This window comes from Brachypodium distachyon, chromosome 2 (genome assembly GCF_000005505.3).
Source record: "Brachypodium distachyon strain Bd21 chromosome 2, Brachypodium_distachyon_v3.0, whole genome shotgun sequence".
In the NCBI taxonomy this organism is placed as follows: Eukaryota; Viridiplantae; Streptophyta; class Magnoliopsida; order Poales; family Poaceae; genus Brachypodium; species Brachypodium distachyon.
The window spans coordinates 41,646,147-41,666,071 of record NC_016132.3 but is presented as its reverse complement, the minus strand read 5'-3'; the positions used below and the strand labels follow the sequence as shown (position 1 = coordinate 41,666,071).

At 41.0% G+C, this 19,925-nt stretch overlaps 1 protein-coding gene across 2 annotated transcripts; it reads right to left on the bottom strand.

Moving 5' to 3' along the window:
• Positions 1-6,720: 6,720 nt before the first annotated feature.
• LOC100842549 (probable mitochondrial import inner membrane translocase subunit TIM21) lies at positions 6,721-18,349 on the bottom strand. Of its 2 annotated transcripts, XM_003569191.4 has the most exons (8): positions 18,026-18,348; positions 17,320-17,407; positions 16,744-17,004; positions 10,852-11,000; positions 9,367-9,548; positions 7,967-8,015; positions 7,758-7,877; positions 6,721-7,254 (listed from the first exon to the last, which is right to left on the bottom strand). In XM_003569191.4, the coding sequence occupies exons 1-8, from the start codon at positions 18,050-18,052 to the stop codon at positions 7,096-7,098; spliced, it is 1,035 nt and encodes a 344-aa protein (XP_003569239.1). In that variant the 5' UTR covers positions 18,053-18,348; the 3' UTR covers positions 6,721-7,095. The 2 variants fall into 2 exon arrangements, with proteins under 2 accessions (XP_003569239.1, XP_014755114.1); XM_014899628.2 differs by lacking the exon at positions 16,744-17,004 and having other exon boundaries at positions 18,026-18,349.
• Between the last annotated feature and the right edge of the window lie 1,576 nt (positions 18,350-19,925).

The following is a 19,925-nucleotide window of genomic DNA, read 5'->3' as shown; positions in this document are numbered from 1 at the left end:
TTTCTTCCCTGCTTCGAGAGCTCTTACGGTACGACAGAACGGGCCGGGCCTAGGCCTTCATGACCCGACGGCGCTCACTCATACTCCCTCGTCCCTCCGGTCTGACAAGTGTACCCCACTTTCGCGGGATCCTGTTTGCATCCAGCTGAATATGCAGCCCGATGCAATATTCGTGTCGGACTCTGACTATAACTTTCAACCAAAAATAATCCATCCCTGTCCGGTAATCTCGCCTAGAGGGAAAATAAGCCAAACACGCAGCCCAGCAGACGCAACGCAGTATCCCCATGGCTTCGTCCGTCGTACATAAGGCGCCCGAAAATCTCCTGAAACTTTACAAAAAAAATATGTTTTTTTCTAGTTTCGGGCATGGATAACTTTTTTAAATAAAGGAATCCATTAAAATAAAATTTAAAGGTTACTACTTCCTCTGTCCATCTTTTATCGGACACATATTTTTCTGCATGCAGTCCGGCAGTACTAGGTGCATTTTTCATGCGGACCCACGGCAACCCACACATGCCCAGACAAACGAAGCCAGCATGCAGCTTCCCCCCAATGAACACAAACCTAGCAGACCTCCTTGGTACCAGTGCCAACAGGTTTCACGACTAGAAAAAACGGACGGATGGAGTATTTAAACTAACGAGTAATTTGAAGATATCTAATAGAGTTATAATTACTGAATACTAAAAATAGATCTATTCGCCCGAATATATATTCACCGTGTGGCCAATACATGTTTTGACACATACAGAAACCATCTCTACATCAAAAGATCTACTTTGTTTCGACGAAGCATATAATGGAGAGAAGCAGGGTTGTCGTGCCCATGATGGTTATCCTCGCATATATGACAATACATTCTCAGTGTAATTACATACAAACAATCATTTGGATTCTGACAAAGTACTGTTTTTTAAAAAACATTTGATCTGTCTACGAATTTTTTTTTAATGTGAAAACTAGTTGAACCTGTACATCCTTAATTGGCTGCATGTCACACAATTGAACCGATGGATAGTAGCAAGCTCCAAATTTGCATTAGGGCCTTGTTTTGCGACTAGAGAGCAATGCATGGTAGGTTGTGGCTGCAACCCTCCGGCATTGCCGGGATGAGCACATGTAGTTGTATATATTTCTGGTGAGAGAAACAAGGTCATGCCACTCTCTTAATAAAATGAATGAGATCCACTCATTCAATTTAGTTGCTTCGATTTGTTCATGTACAACACTTTAGGCGGAAAAACGAAAAACTTTTACACATGGTATACTAAACATGATCATCTTTAGAACTTTTACATGTGATTCAACATCTTATCGATCCAAGCTTGTGGCCCTCGAGTTTTGGGTTTCCTTGATCTTTAGAAGTTGAATCATAGCTAACAGCATACCCATATTTTGGTTACCCAAAACCATTATGGATAGTGGAGAGAGAAAATATGGGTAACCAAAATATGTCCAGCTTTTGAAGCATCTCTAAAATTGAATACCCAAAACCAGATAGCCATATTTCTATCTCATCTATTTCGCCAAAACCTCATGAGCGTCACATCTCACTGCCGGGCGAAGTCTAAATTCAAACAAGTTATAGAAATTTGCATCATTCATGCACATACATTCAGATACGTCAATTCAAGTGGGTTCTTTGCACAAATCTGGAGATGTGTTGTAAAAGAAATGGAGACATGTTGCGTTGCTGCATGCCGTAAACTAAATAGCACCAGGACTTAGGTAAATTAAACATCGGTTTTGATAGAGAGCGGGCGCCTGAGAACTAAAAACGGATCAGTCGATTTGGTCATACCCGGTTACATAAATTGTTCCAGCGATTTTCTGCCTATGGTGGTACGTGGTGGGCTTTTGTAGCCGGTTGTCCTTTTTTTGGATTATTGGGCATGTTTTGTTCCGGCCCATTCTAGGGCACTTTTGTTTTTAGACCTGTGCTTTTTTCTGTTGTATTTTGGGGCTTTTGTGTTGAATCAATAAAAGAAGGGATGTGAGCTGAGAGATGAGAATCATTAATGCAATGAGTGTTGTTCTGTGTGGTATTTTTGTTTGTTTTGGCGTGCAATTGAGATTTTTTTGGATAACTTCACATCATATCTCTTGATGTGCAATTTAGTTCTTTAAGAATGTGAGTTGCACATTAGAACTCTTTGGTGTGCAATTTAGTCTTTTTTAGATTATTTGCATATCATATCTTTCAATGTGCAATTTTTCAGTTTTTTTAACAAGGTAAGATGCACACCAAAACTATTAGCGTGCAATCAAATTTGTTGGGGTTATTTGCACATATATCTTGATGTGCAATTTAGTTTTTTTAGAGGGAGAGTTGCACATTAGAACTCCGTGCGTGCAATTAGATTTCTATGGGTGACCTGGACATGCATCATCTCTCTCTTGTGTTTTGTTTTGACTTTTAAGTAGAGTACAACACATAAAATCTGAATGCATCCACATTTATGTAACTTCATTCTTACGAAAACTGTACGCGCAAATGTCTACATGAGGATTGCTGCAGGCAAACTCAAGAAAAAAAAGGCCAAAAAAACCATCTAATAGAAAGCAGTTCGGTGGAGGATTGAACGTTACGGAGAAATCGACTGAGATTTAAGTGAGAAGCTTATATATCGGGCAACTGATCAATAGACGACTCATTAAACATACAGCATGTATAGAAATATTTTGTAATTTTTTTGTGAGGCCCATGGCCCCCCATGGTAGATCCGGTGACTATGTCCGATCAGATGAGGGTGTTTGATCATTTCAAAACACTCCTTTCTGCTCATCTATACGCAGAATCAACAAAGGACCGGTACATGCATATGACGTCCATCGACGCTTGTGTATACACTCCACGGGTTACTTTTGTTAGAACTTAAGGTTCATTAGATTAAACCTAAACATGTACTGGCCATTAAATAGAGCACTAACAGTAGAGGGATTATGGGAGATTCATACGTGCAATGGAGGAGGATGAAATTGTTGTAGGGTTGGTGCAGAGTTGAAGTAGTGGCGACGCCGTAGAGGAAGTAGGCGAAGTAGTCGTACGGCGTGGGTAACGGCATCCCTCCGACCTGTATCGGCACTGGCCGATCACGGGAGAGGATGGTGTGGTTCTCAGCCTTCCCGAGCACTCCAGCGCCTCGTAGATCGGTAGGGTGGACTTGTTTCTGTTGGGATTAGACGAGATCTCACAAGAACTTGGGTCGTTGTGAGAGGGCCGGCTAATCCCCCTTTTTATATGGCGTTGTGTGAAGGGGGGCCAGAACCAAGAGTTGGTTATCGCCCCCGATCAGGGCGCGATCCGTTCGGGATAAGGCTCATGAACGTTGGTTCGCGGGCCTTCCCCTGTGCGTTCGTTTTGGTCAAAGCCGAGATCAACCAACATTCTCCCCCTTGATCGTTAGGCTTATTTACATTCGTCATTTTTCACAAGAATGTCGTAACAAAGTAAGGTGTTACAATGACCGATAAGATGTCCTTGAAATTCAATACTTATAGTATGGCAGTCTATTTCAAAAGATAACATTTTTCTTATTGGGAGTGGTTCCTTTTAGTGGTCCCTTAAATTTACAGGATCATTGAGCTTCCAGTAGTCCCATGCCGGCAACATGATCACGAAAAATACTGGTTGGTAAGCCTTTAGTTAGCAGATCCGCAAGCATATGAGTAGTGCTGATATGCTTGACATCAATGGTTTGATCCTGGATTCTATCTTTCACAACATGATACTTTATGTCAATGTGCTTAGCACCAGCACTTGACTTGTTGTTACTCGTATAGAAAACTGCGGGTTCATTATCGCAGTACAACACCAGTGGTCTAGAAATGTTGTCTACCACTTTAAGTCTGGGAATAAAATTCTTTAGCCATACAGCCTGCTCAGTGTCCTCATAACATGCTACAAATTCTGCTTGCATCGTGGATGAAGCAGTCAAAGTTTGCTTGGAGCTTTTCCACGATATGGGCCCCCCAGCGAGTGTGAACATATAACCTGACGTGGATTTCTTACTATCCACACACCCGGCAAAATCAGCATCTGAATAACCAACAACTTCCAAGTTATCAGATTTTCGATACGTTAGCATGTAATCTTTAGTACCTTGCATATAACGCAAGACTTTCTTTGCGGCCTTTCAATGGTCTAGTCCCGAATTCGGTTGGTATCTGCCAAGCATCCCGATAACGTAAGATAAGTCAGGGCGTGTACATACTTGTGCATACATAATGCTTCCGACAGCTGAAGCGTAAGGAACATGCTTCATTTGATCAGTCTCAATTTGGTTTCTAGGGCATTGAAATGTCCCAAACTTATCACCCTTGACTACAGGAGCAGGTGAGGAGGAGCACTTGTGCATATTGTATTTCTTCAATACCCTCTCAAAGTATGCTTTCTGTGATAGTCCTAATGTGCATTTAGGCCTATCTCGATGAATCTCAATGCCAAGGACATATGAGGCTTCATCGAGATCTTTCATATCAAAATTAGATGACAGAAAATTCTTGGTTTCATATAGCATATCCTTATCGCTACATGCCAACATTATGTCATCCACATATAGGACTAAAATTGTGAAGCGACTGCCTTTAAATTTGACATATATGCAGTTGTCCACAACATTTTCCATAAAACCAAAAGTTCTGATAACCTTATCGAACTTGAGGTACCATTGTCTTGAAGCTTGCTTCAAGCCATAGATTGACTTCTTTAGACGACATGCTAAATGTTCTTTCCCTTCCACCACAAAACCTTCCGGTTGAGTCATGTATACATCTTCATTTAAATCGCCATTTAGGAATGCCGTTTTAACGTCCATTTGATGTAGCTCTAGATCATAATGAGCCACTAATGCCATAACTATTCTAAAAGAATCCTTGGATGACACAGGAGAAAACGTCTCGTTGTAATCGATTCCCTCTCGCTGTGTAAACCCTTTTGCGACAAGCCTTGCTTTAAATCTTTCGACATTCCCTTTGGAGTCATATTTAGTTTTGTAGACCCACTTGCAGCCTACCCTTTTAGCTTCATTGGGAATTTCTACCAAGTCCCAAACATTATTTGTGTCCATAGATTTCAACTCGTCCTCCATGGCACTTACCCACTTAGATGACTTTTCGCTTTTAATCGCCTCCTTATATGAGGATGGGTTCTCCACCTTTCCAACATCATTTATATCCTCACTCATAAAAGTGACATAATCATCTGAGATGGACTTCTTTCTTTCATGATGTGATCTTCTCACAGGAGGTGATGGTGCAGGATCATTTTCTGGTTGAGGATCCTCATTTTCTTGGTCTCCAGTTAGCCGGGGATCTTCTTCTGTTTCAAGATCTCCATTTGGTTGAGCGCCTGAGTGACGAACCTCAGGTTCAACATCCCGTGTCACATTAATATTTCGTATTGGGAGATAAATCTCTTGGATTTCCAGGGATAGGGCACATAACCGTTTCTTCTCAAGATTAATTTCCCTTATTTCCGTGACTTCATTATCCTCAAAAAAATACCGCTTGTCGGGTCTCCACAAATTTAGTGGTGTGACCCGGACAATAAAAACGGTATCCCTTTTTCCTATGAGGGTATCCAATAAAATGGCAACTTATCGTTTTTGGATCTAATTTTTTAAGTTGTGGATTGAAAATTCTTGCTTCTGCAGGGCAGCCCCACACACGTAGATAGTTCAAACTCGGCTTCTTTCCCGTCCACATCTCATAAGGTGTGTTCGGTGCTGACTTTGTTGGAGCGAGATTTAATATGTGCGCAGCTGTCTTTAGAGCCTCCATTCATAGGCAAACTAGCAAACTTGCATGACTGAGCATACTTCGCACCATATCCATGAGTGTGCGATTGCGACGCTCAGCCACACCATTTTGCTCAGGTTCACCAGGCATTGAGTATTGGGCAACAATCCCATTCTCAGCTAGGAATTTTGCAAAAGGTCCTGAAATTTTCCCATAAGGAGCGTGCCTTCCATAATATTCTCCCCCACGATTAGAACATACAACTTTGATCTTTTCATTCAATTGATTTTCAACTTCAGCTTTAAATATTTTAAATTTGTCTAAAGCTTCAGATCGTTCGGGTATGGGGTAAATATATCCGTAACGGGAAAAATCGTCCATGAACGTGATGATTGAATCAAACCCGTCTACAGACTTAATATTTAAGGGTCCGCATATGTCGGTATGAATTAAATCAAGAACCCGTGAGGCTCTTGTAGCTCCCTTCTTAATCGTTTTTGTGTATTTTTTTGCGTATTTTCCTTTAATGCAGTCAATACACTTGTTTGCATCTGATAGTCCAATGGGAGAGGCTGATGGGCGGTGGCGGCGGCATATTTAAGGGTCCGCATATGTCAATACACTTGTTTTTAAAAAATATCAAAAATAATACGGCCTCGGCCTAGGCGAGGCCGAATGGGCCCAATCGGCCTGGCCCAAGCCGATTAGGCCCAGTCGGTGGGAGAGGCTGATGGGCGGTGGCAGCGGCGTGCGGGGCAGGGAGCAACGGTGGCATGCAGGCTAGACGAGATGCGAGAAAAGGAAAAAGAAAAACGATTCGGAAGTTCAGGCAGTGGCATACGGATGTAATTTCTGTGAATTTGGGGTGACGGACCGACGATCAACATACCAAACTGCAAATTAAGTTGCAGCTGTAATACGGTTCCAAGTGCCATCGTCATCCCCAAGGAAAATGGAATGGCATGTTCAGTCAAGGAACAAACTATCCATACATTTAGGGCCATGCTTTGTAATTAGTCTTCTCAAAATAATTTAATTCTACAACTACTCCAATCGTAGCAATAGTACAGATCCTGTGCTATAATTTTACATAGGTACCACGTGCCACGTCCCACGTCTAGACGATATAAAGTGCAGTCAGGTGGATAGACGCAAGGAAAATATTCATAAGAACATCCAGGCTTGCAGAGCTTTCGCCAATATTTGGGGCACTATAAAACTTTTAAAAGCATAAAAGTATCTCTGGAAATCAACTGCCCAAAACCAGTTTCATACCTGCATGCTGAGAAAACTTGTACAAATTTTCCTAATAACAGTTGTGTCTGCTAGCTGCATATGTCTCTTGCATTCTTACGCTGGTATGTAAGATTCTAACATTACTTGTCCCTGATGCGGTGCTGTAAACTCAACCAGAAGGTACGTGAACTTCCATGCTCCGTCAGAGTTATCTTTGAACATTGCCGAATATACCTTTCCAGCTCCATGCGGCCCTCGGATATAAAAGTTGACCTGAAATTATGCATGCATGTGGATTTCAAGTGATTAACAACCAAGTATAAAGGCATGTAGTACCATCTACCTGGTATCAAATGTCAAGTGAGAACTAAAGTTCAAGTGATCAACAACTATGGAAACTCTACAGGTTATCAAATGTCATCCTAGTGCCCCTTTCCAAATTAGCGAAGTGCCATCTGAATTTTGAAAGCACATAAACTTTGAAGGTGCCATCACAAGACAAACTAATTGTATTACTGCTGGCGACAACTAAAGACTCCTTTTGGTAAATAAATAAAAAATGTCCGGTGGCTCTCGTCTACTCTCCCTGTGTTGATCCTTGTAAGGGAAGTCACTGGCTCAGTTGCCATATGCTGCTAATAAAGTTTCAGGACGCCTATCTGTTCATCTATTGCAGTAACCTAGTAAACTTCTATGTTTTTTATTGAGTGATGTGCAAGTAAGACAGCATAACTAAAGTCACAGCAGCAGCCAGCAGAGGCAGTAATATATGCTACCTCCACATGTTCAACACCCTCCTCATCTGTCCAAATCCTGCTTGGAACGCGCTGCCGGGCTGCACGGTTTCTGGTTTCGCTACCATAGCCAGTAATAGGGTACCCGATTCTTGCTGTAACCTGACAAAACACGTGGAATGCAAAGTATACTGAGAGAGAAGACCTACATCAATATCTCAGAAAGAATAGTACCACTAACACCCACAAACCTGACTATCACTCTGAACTCTTGCTAGAGCTTTCCCAAAGATCTTGTACCTGTAGTATGGTAACGTTGCAACATTAGGCAATCTCACATTCAGATTGCACAGGAATACCACAGGCATCTTTAGGAGTGCGATAGACTCATAGACCAGGATTGATATTTAGTAAAAAAGCAACAAGTACAAACATGTGATGTACAAAATACATTAAGGCGCTCAAACAGACGAAACACCTCATTTGATGCACTAAAGAAATTGGTAAATCAGGTGGGATTCAACACATATGTGGGAACTGGCAACATGCTAAACAAAAACTTAATAGACAAGCTATAATGCGCATGAATTCTATTGTTTGACAAGCTTCAGGGAACCTAAATGTCATGCATAGGAACAAGAGTAGTATGCAAAGAGATGCGACACAAAGCTGGTTATGACACTGAACTACAGCGTAACTAATACACAAATTGTGTAGATTACTAATGGAAGAGAGCGTGATTTTCTGCAAGTTAGAGAATCTAGAACATCAAACAAATGATTGGGAGTGGCACACAAAGAATGGGAAAAAATACACACATGGGCAATAAATATATGATATGGCCACCAAATTAACAACAATATGTATTTCAATTAGCAGAAAATTCTGCTTACATGTTACTCCCTCCGTAGAAAAAACTTGGTCAAGAAAGGCTATGACCAACAATTACTCCATTAATATGTGGTTTATATGATATAAAATCACAATCATAAGTAGTTTGAATATGAATCTAATAACACCACCCTACATTTTGTAATGGAGGGAGTACACACAATATTAAGTTATTAATTACAGTAAATTTTTATAATTCGCAAAGAGATATTGTAACTTTGCAAGTGATTTAGTATGAGAAATAATACTACATAATTCAGAAAAAAGAAGAGTCTGTTTGTTAATAACGAAGATACAAGGTTAGGTGCAATGTGCCTTTGAAGCCGGTACCAAGAAAGAGGTGATCTGGGCAACAACACATTTAAGGATGTGGGAGAACCAAGCCAATAAGATCATGCAGTGGTGCCATAACTTGCTCCGATACCAACCCAAGAAAATATGGTGAGCTTGTTGTAAGTGAAATGTAGAAGGGTGAGAGAAAAGAGATATTGTTTTCATTTAGTTATGGCTCCCACCTAGGAGAGACGATGGTGCTAAACACTACAGCGGAAAAGGCAAACTTAGTGCATGTCTGATGTGGCATTTAATAGTGGCTGTGCACATTTGTAGATGCCCTTATAAGGTAACTTGTAGAATTGCACAAAAATGTTGTAACTAGTTATAACTTATAAATTTCCTAAAGTTGACAATATGGTTATGTACCAGATTTTGTCATTTAATGTCCGTAAGGTCAATCAGAAGAACACAATAATAGACTTACTCTTTTGGTTCAAAAATAAGCTCTTTGAAAACAGCATATCCAGCGAGTGCTGCCACTCCAAGCCCCGCGAGTATTACAAGACTGTAAGAAGCCCCCTCAGCAAAAGTCACTGGCTTCTCAGGTATATTATATGTAGGGGCATCATCAAAGGGATCTTCAGTAGTTGACAAATCTTTTCGCTCCTGAGGATAAAAAGGGCAGTGTTCTATAAGGCTATAAGCAATAACAATAAAAATGACACATGATAAAGCATTAGCTCACACCTTAAGAAAACATCTATTAATAGGAAACAGAAAACAATTAATAGAACCATATAAAAGTACTCTGCTGATCATTTTCAATTTGGGTTAAGATATAAATGAACTGGGGACCTCAAAAACTGAAAAGGGAAGACATTAGGTGATTAGTATTGAGTGATGCCAAATACACAAGACTCCTCTTGTCCAGTGATATGCTGTCAATTTATGGCAAGAGGAGAACAAACAAGACTCAACCCTTTCAATAAACTCAAGTACTCCCTCCGATCCAGATTACTTGTCTCAAATTTGCCCAAATGTGAATGTATCTATGTTTAAAAAACGTCTAGATGCATGTAATATTTCGACAAGTAATTCCGGCCGGAGGGAGTAACATAATTGGTTTGCCATGTGACATCAATAATCCATGTGTTGCGAAGGAATCTGGTTTAGATTAAATGAAGAGCATAATTGGGTTATCTCATGCAAGATCGAGAATTGGAAATTACGAACCCAAAAGACGACAAGAGCACCTAACAATTTACCTATACTGATACGACCAATGAAGCAGAACCTTTTCAGTATATGCAACATCGTCTGATCTGATAGCATTTAAATAGTACTCCCTAGGATCGGAGGGAGTACCTAACAATCTTATAAAATATATTGTTCAAACCCACATTATAGAGGCAAATGTATATACATTCTTAAATAGTGATGCAGCAGCTTCCTAGTGCACTGATCCCTATGTAACTTGATTTTATGAAAATGAAAAGAAACCTACTAAAGCTCATGTATGCATGCACAAGTGCTCGGCAGCAACAGCAGATGGTCAAACTGACGGTTGATGATTTCCTATGCTGCACTTAAATACTCCCTCCGTTCCTTAAAGAATGGCATATTAGCTTTCATAAGACAAGGCTTTGACCACAAATTACTATATTAAAGTGTAGTTTATATGTCATGAAACCACAAGTATCATGAAGTACTTTTGATAACGAATCTAACGATACTAAGTTTATGTCATATAAAACAAATCTTGATATAGTAATTTGTGATCAAAGCCTTGTCTTAATGAAAGCTAATATGCCATTCTTTAAGGAACGGAGGGAGTAGTTCATAGTAGCATGTCCAAAAAATTAACAGCACCACTCACAACCATACCAATGAAAGGCCAAAACAAGCAGGAAAATATACAAGAAATAGCATCAAATACTTTAAATCATCAAACAGAGATAGTAGCATGTACCTTTTGGGTTTTTTTGTCTGATGCTTGTGTGGAGTAAGATGCAGATGGTCTTATTAAAGAAGGGAACACTTTGTGGCACTCCCGCATTGTCAGAGGATTAGATGGGCTCGACTTGATCATGTACCACCTTGAATTTTTTAAAGAAAACCCTGGAGGATTTGCCAAAAGAATATCACGTCTGCAGACTGAAAATCCCAAGTCGACAACAAAACACATATAGGATAAATTCGATCATTTCAAACAGAGCAATTTGCATGTACTGATGCAACTAAAGTGAATAACAGCATATGTATGCTCATATAAGCATATCATTAGTTCATTGGTAAAGCATACCATTAGCTCATTGGTGAAAGCATATCAATGCCTCCAGAGTTTTGGCTTAAGAAATACTCCATCCATTCCTTAGATGTTCCAGCTTTGTCCTAAAGTCAAACTTCTTAAAGGTTGACCAAGTTTATAGAAAAATATACTAATATCTATAACATCAAATAAGTGTATTATGAAGATATATATCATGACAGATTTAATAAAACAAATTCAGAGTTGTAAATGTTGTTAGATTTTATATAAACTTGGTCAAACTTTAAGAAGTTTGGCTTAGGACAAAGCTAGAGCCTTAAAAAGGAATGGATGGAGTAGTGTATTGTGGGTTCTCAATTTTAACCATTTCATCCTAGAAGGTTTCACGCACAGCAGAGTAGCTCATACTTATAGTGTAGCAACAACAGCAGAATATTCTCAAAGAAAGGTTCGCTAAATAAAGTATAGGGAAGTAGATATGAGACACAGTAGATAAAATAGCAGAATATGAAATTCTATCCTCGACTTATCTAAAAGATGTTAACACAAAAAAATCCTAACAAGAAGGTTATAAAAATGGGATAGTTCTTCTGTTAGAATTGAAAAGTATTGCATGAACATAAGATAAATTATGGCAAGTACACATAATAACAGCACATCCGATTCTATTCGAATTATCCCTTCAAAATAAAAGATGCTAACAGAAAATAAACAAATTCCTGAGTGCACTAGCAGGTGACATGTATTGGTGGATACTGCCTACTACATTAGTGACCGCGTAGTGCATTTAGAACATCCAGGTGCAAGCTGCAACTGCTGGTGCTTCAAGTCTAATCTTTACTACTACTTAATTTGCAGTTTGGTACGTACGTCGGTCCGTCCCTCCCCTCCACGCGATCGCTCTACAGAAATTACATGGATTGCCACCGCTTCTCAGCCCGATCCAATCCCCACCCGTCTCCCTTCCTCCACCCGCAGCCTCCTCCCCTTTGTGCCGCCGCCTCTCTTCTCTCTGCTCGCCCCCCTCCTCCTCATCGAGCCGCCGCAGCCGCCGGCCTCCGCCCCTGCCCCCTGCCGGTCACCGCAAACGAAGGAGCGGCACAAGTCCCTGCCCCGTGACTCGAACACGAGGCGAGTCTTTCCCCTGCCGCCGCCTCCTCCCTGCGAACGACCCAGCGCCCTACCCCGCCGCGGACGCATCCACCGCCGCCCCTCTCTCCAACTGCGCCCTGATCCAGTCTCCCGATCCGGCGCGCCTCCCCGCAGCCCTCCAGATCGGCGCGCCGCCCCATCTCCTCGCTGTTCTTCTGCCGCGACTGAAGCCTTTCGCCTGCCCCGCCGGAGCCGCTGCTCCTCCGCCGCCGAAGGTCTTCCTCCATCTCCACCACTCTTCCCAGGAACGTTCTTGTCTTAATAAAGTCAAAGTATCATTTCCCTTCTCATATCATGTCTGTCGGATATACTGATCTTCCCTTTGTCAGGACCTAAATTAACGTGACTTGGAAATTGATCTTGCATATATCTCTCCATTGTGCTCCTTGGAACCACAAGCTCCCTTTACGGAGCCTCTTCCGTTTTACAGAAAGAATAGCAGAGGAAGCTGACTCAGGTAAGACTGTAAATTGTAAAGCATAGTGCAATCCAGTAGATTAGAAATCACACACGTGATATTTTGTCAGTTGTATCATGAGATGACAATGTGTGTTGCAGAAACAACTTTGATTAGGGACCAGTACATGTGAACTTTGCTAACATCACATTGCCAATTGAAAATCATCCTGACATGTTAACAGGAAAAAGGGTTTGGTTAATTCAGTGATCTAATAATTCTGACATTACATTGCTAATAATTGGATACCACTCTGAAATGTTATTATGTTAAAAAGGAAAACGAGGCTTGTGTTAATTCAGGGAGCAAGGTTAATAAGTACCACTGTTGTCATCCAGAGCATTATTCTTAATAACCATACCTAATATATTAATTAGTTCTTACATTGGCTCTTCACAATTCCACTCCCACTTTGATTCATGGAGCAAGGTTATATCCTTTGTCAATTGCACCTGAAGACCACACCTCATTCCATGCTGTTGGACATTAGAGTTGACTGGTTATTACAGTGCAGCTGTAGCAAATTTATCCGCGCATGGTGCATCTCTTCCTCTGGCATCAATTTGTTATTTTTTGTGGTAGCACTGATCAGCCAACAAAAGTTACTACCGGAACTTCTTTGGACTTTTGGGTCTAAATTGTAAATCTTTGCTGTCAGTTATAAGCTGTAGGCATGCTTTTGTTTGACATGTTAACTGGCCTGATATTTTTACATTTGTTTGGTTTAAATGTATGGATACATCTATAGATTGTAATACTATTCGCTCTTGTACAAGTGTATATTTATACGGGCACATGATAGAAATCAATTTATTTAATGGGGGCATGGCATGAGTTCTGTACCAAGCCATGGTAGGCTGACCAAGATGGTCAAACAGATCGAGTATAGAATTACTATCTTTCTTCAGTTGGTTCTGAAATATAACCCATGACATGCTGGATAAAGTCCTACTATCCTTCAGTTTTTTACTTTCATTTTTTTAATAAAATGTCTCTATATTCTAATATGCTTCTTCATCAGCCTTGGCCATGGGCTTTAGGTATAAGCTTTTCTGCATGCTCAGTATGCTTCACTTCAATTTCTTACATGCTATCAAGTGTTGAAACAGCCTGCATTTCATTGTTGATCCATATACATGGTTTTGTCTTACAGATGTGGTTTCCTAGGATTGCTGCACATAAGATGTCATCCATCAACGGCTTGAACAAGTATAATTTTACTGTTACTCTTGCAAACAATTGTTGCCTCGCACATAGACATTTTGAAGTTGCCAGTTCCTTCATGTTGTGAAAAGGAGTCAGGATCTCTGTGTGTGTTAAGTGTCCTGTGTCCTGTAGAATCTTGTATTCCTACATGTTTGTCTAATTAAAGTGCATGATTTTTTATGTTCCGTCTTGCCGTTCAAGCTTGATGGCAATTCAATAACACATGCATGTTCTCTACTTAATTTTAAAGTATCTATAGGACTTCTATGAATATTACTTTGACATGATAATGATCGTGCCTAAAGATGTATGATGAGGCAATTGTGTTTTGTTTTGGCACATGGACGAGCTGTGAGTCATCTAATTAATGGTGTGGTCCGCCCTTTTCACAACATGAGTACTCCGTAGCATAGTATCTGTACAGAGGAGTTGTGAGAGAAAGAAATGAGTGTTTTATTATGTCGGTTGACAAAGCACGATTGGTACACATGTCTTCAAAATGAAATAGATGGATAATTGTATCTTGCTTGCATTATTTCATTTTATTGTTCCGTAGCAACGCACGGGCGCTACACTAATTCTATCAAGTTTCATTTATTGGCATCGGGTTTTTTTAAAGATTTATGGACATCTGTATCTACTTTTGCATTTTGTTTTTTTAGAGGACTGTATCAACTTTTGGAAATTTGGAGTACTCATCGTGGGCTCGTGGCCCTCTGGGCCTTCCCCGGTTCACTCTCCGCGAGACCGCCCTTCCTCGCCGTTGGATTCATAAATCATAAACGAACAATAGTTGGAAGAAACGGCTTTAGAAAGAACATCCCCATCCCGTATTTCCTCCCCTGTCCCCTCGTTCGGTTCTTCGTCTTCCCCTCCTGCAAGTAAACGAGGGACCTATGGCCTCCCGGATCACGAGGCTGCTTCACCACCAGCAACGCCGTCTCCTCGCCACCGCCGCTGAAGCCTCATCTCACCGCCTTCCGCGCGCCCCCCTTGGCGGCGCCATCCCCAAGGTAACCAAATAATGGGAGTAGATAACCCTAAACCCCCTCAAGGTGTTCGACCGAAGGCCGCGTCGACCATTGTCGTTGCTGCATGATTTCTTCGGTGTAAATGGGATTTCCTCTGTATGCTTAGGACTCCTAAGCTCGACCTAATGAATGTCCTGTGCCAGATTCTACAGTATTGAACCGTAGTTGCCAATCTAGTACGCTATACTGTTCACGCCTTCTACTTAGACTCTTGAACAATGCATGTGCTGATACTTTTTTTTAAAGTTGAATGATTCGTGATTTTGTGCCAATTACTTTTAGTGACTGCCAGCACTCCTCTTGTACCTCCAGTTTTCAATATTTTGTTCTGTAAAGCTATAGCATTTGTCCAGTTTTCAATATCTTGTGACACATAAGAATATATGAACCGAACGAGGGGACAGGGGAGGAAATACGGGATGGGGATGTTCTTTCTAAAGCCGTTTCTTCCAACTATTGTTCGTTTATGATTTATGAATCCAATGGCGAGGAAGGGCGGTCGCGCGGAGAGTGAACCGGGGAAGGCCCAGAGGGCCACGATGAGTACTCCAAATTTCCAAAAGTTGATACAGTCCTCTAAAAAAACAAAATGCAAAAGTAGATACAGATGTCCATAAATCTTTAAAAAAAACGATGCCAATAAATGAAACTTGATAGAATTAATTTTTCCGTCCCGAGTCTAAGTAGAAGGCGTGAACAGTATAGCGTACTAGAAAGAAATGATGAAGTAGCTGTCACCCACAGCCAATAAAGAAATAGAAAAAAGAAACCATGAGTTTATGACTATTTGAATGGGATAAAAAACATATATATGTTATTCCAAAAGATGAAAGGCAACGTACCAGGTGAAAACCTCTATTCAGTGAAAACGTTCCATCCTAGCTATTAAATCTTAAATAAACAGATCAGATGAAAGGTGGAACCTCTAATTACTTAAGCATATTTTCCGCCTGGTGTTTTTTTTTCATGAAGTATATATAAGTGATGAGAGGTTACACCTTTCATCTGATCTGTTTATTGAGATTTACTGGCTAGAACTAAAAGTTATCAAATTTTCACTGAGTGGAGACTTTCACCTGATACATCCCCAAGATGAAATAAAGAATCTATTTGCAATTGCATGTTTGATCTAGTATGTAGAATTGTCTTGAACATTAAAACATATGATGGCAAACTAGTCCCTAAAGAAGAGTTCTCTAGAAGTTTGTAGCGGCTTTGGAGTATATATATCTTTAAAGATGCATATGATTCATCAGATATTTATCAGACGGCACAAAGTATTCGAGATCATGTGTGACTATCTTGAGTCCCACCTACTCAGATTTTTGGAGATAAAGACCCCAAATGAGAGTTATCTAGAAGTTTGTGGTGCTCACTTGGAGTTCACAATGGAAATTCAAAAATATATTTTGAGTCATTGAAAATCTATCAGGCAGAGCATTTGGGATCATGTTGTAACAAGATGCAGAGTAAAAGGGTTTTCTTTACGGAAGTGCAACCAGCAAATTCCTTCTAATAATTGGGGAGGTGACAGAAATGAAACATCAATGTATAAGTAATAAATAAACTGTGCTAGGCTTGTTGAAGTGAAGATAAAAAAACTGTGTGCTCGGCAAGCTGATGGAACCTTATTCACTATTTATTAAATAAGAAAATCAGAGATAGCAGCATGTTCAACATAAAGCAGCAGAATCTAACCAACTCATTAAACACAATAAAGCTTAAGTGTTTTGAGGACATTGGTACCTCTTTGCAATGTTTTTAGCAAGATGCTTTCATCCAGCCTATCGACCTTTACGAGAGCTTTTACATACTCAGAGAGTGCTGAAGGATTAGAATGCAATGAAGGCTGGCCTTCAAATATCTGTATGACACGCTCTGGGTCACTTCTGTATATCTCTTTTAACAGAGAAGCTTCACTTGGCGAGCCCAGGTCTCGTGCGCTGCGTGAAAGGCTACCAAAATAGCTTGAATAATACCTCTCATGTAAGTTCCTGAGTGTGACACCTACATTGATCATCCCCAGCACAAACAATTCAATAAAGAAGCACCAAGTTACAGAAGTAATGGCAACAACAGCGCTAAGTGAAAACTAAATTAAATAGATCATAAGGGGCCCTTGTGGACTGCTTTAATCCAACTTCTTAAAGGTAAGTCAGGGCAGACTGATAAAGATACATGTTTAATATGTGGGGTACACAAACTCACACTTATAGTAACTTAAGAAAGTGGCAAATGCAGCAAATGTTAGATTAAACAATGATAATTATGGAACTAGAGACAGTTACTGTTTGATCCAATATGTTGTACAAAACCGCGTACCTGCACTGATGTTACTTCTAAGTGACCTAAGAGGGGAGGGGGCTGCCAGTTCATTATAGATTGCGTATGCTGACTGATTCCTTGCAGCCTGCGACAAAAAAGGGACACCACTTAACTCTTGCAAATGCATAGAAAATATATACAGCAACAAGAACACAACAGGACAAGACAGAATAGCTGAGAAAATTACTGCAGTGCAAGGAACACCAGCAACTCTCCATATGTGACCACAGTTCCTTTGCTCAAACATAGCAACATCTACCAGGAACACATTCCTACAATTTCTTGTTTCAAGCATAACTCCTAACTGCACTAACCGGTTTCTAGACTTAAGCTTACCGATATATACTACTCCCCGATCCTAAATTTGAACTTTGAACCAAAACAACGACAACAATTTAGGATCAGAAGGAGTACTATAAATACCCATGCAAGTCATTACAACAATCTGATAACTTCATATATGGAAGAGAATCCATTGCACTAAAACAAGGAACCTCTTGTACTTTCAGAAGATTACTTAACCTGAAATCCGCAAGCATCCAAGATAAACGGGACAACAGTTATCACGTCAAAACCAGCAGTCGTATGGCCTAATACATGCAGTATTCCAATACGGGCACCCGCAGGTGAGGCTCCCAAGATTAATAGGAACCGCGCCTGCATTCCTCCAATCTGACCACGCTGCCCGCGAAAGGAAACGAACCTGGGATAGGACGCGCCGCCACGCCATGGGCCCAAATCGTCAATCCTCCGCCTCCTCTCCCGACGAGATCCCGAGTCCCAAGCAGGCAGGCTCACGGAAGGATTGGATTTGGATTGGAGTTTGGGCCTTGGGGGGCTGGGGGTGCAAAGTTACGGACCGGTGGGAACGGAGGACCCGGAACTACGGCAGGAACGCGGAGGCGGAGGATTCGGCGGCGGCGAGGTGCGCCGCGGCGAGCAGGAGGAAGCGGCGAGAGAAAACGGACCACGTCACGCACTCACGCGGCGCAGGGAGGGCAAGGGAAGACAAATAGGTATTCAGATTTTTTTTCCTTTTTTTCCCTGCTTCGAGAGCTCTTACAGTACGACAGAATGGGCCGGGCCTAGGCCTTCATGACCCGACGGCGCTCACTCATACTCCCTCGTCCCTCCGATCTAACAAGTGTACCGGTACGCTAAAAAAAAAAACCAAGGGTAATCTGGGCATGGACAGCCCGGCCCGGGTAACAAGTGTATCGGATATATCTGGGCATGGGCAGCCCGGGGCCGGGCCAGGCTTTACATCCAGGCTGGGTTCGGGCCTGAATATGCAGCCCGATGCAGTATCCTTGTCGGGCTCCGACTATAATTTTCAACTCAAAATAATCCGTCCCTGCACGGTAATTCTCGACTAGAGGAAAAATAAGCCCGACACGCAGCCCAGCAGGCGCAACGCAGTATGGCTTCGTCCGTCGTACATAAGGCGCCTGGAAATCTCCCGAAACTTTTAAAAAAATATATGTTTTTTTCTAGTTTCGGGCATGGATAACTTTTTTGCATAAAGGAATCCATTAAAATAAAATTTAAAGGTTACTACTCCCTCTGTCCATCATTTATCAGACGCATATTTTTCTGCATGCAGTTCAGCAGTACTAGGTGCAATTTTCATGCGTACCCACGACAACCCACACATGCCCAGACAAACGAAGCCAGCACGCAGCTGCCCCCCAATCAACACAAACCTAGCAGACCTCCTTGGTACCTGTGCCAACAGGTTTCACGCGTAGAAAAAACGGACGAATGGAGTATTTAAACTAACGAGTAATTTGAAGATATCTAATAGAGTTAGAAGGCGACCATTGAATACAGGAGATTATATTCTTATTTAGGAGGACAAACATAGCACAGTAGAATCATTTATTTATATCTAAATATATGCAAAAAAAAATCCAGTAGTGGCACATAGGTAGGTCACGGACCTCGGCATAATTACTGAATACTAAAAATAGATCAATTCGCCCGAATATATATTCACCGTGTGGCCAATACATGTTTTTACACATACAGAAACCATCTCTGCATCAAAAGATCTACTTTGTTTCGACGAAGAATATAATGGAGAGAAGCAGGGTTGTCATGCTCATGATGGTTATCCTCGCATATACGACAATACATTCTCAGTGTAAGTACATACAAACAATCATTTGGATTCTGACAAAGTATTGTTGTTAAAAAAACATTTGATCTGTCTACGAATTTTTTTTGAACGTGAAAACTAGTTGAACCTGTACATCCTTAATTGGCTGCATGTCGCACAATTGAACCGATGGATAGCAGCAAGCTCCAAATTTGCATTAGGGCCTTGTTCTGCGACTAGAGAGCAATGCATCGTAGGTTGTGGCTGCAACCCTCCTGCACTGCCAGGATGAGCACATGTAGTTGTATATTTCTGGTGAGAGAAACAAGGTCATGCCACTCTCTTAATAAAATGAATGAGATGCACTCATTCAATTTAGTTGCTTCGATTTGTTCATGTACAACACTTTCATTTAATCATTTTGAATATTTATAACGAAGGGGGATCATGTTTAGGCGGAAAAACAAAAAACTTTTACACATGGTATACTAAACATGATCATCTT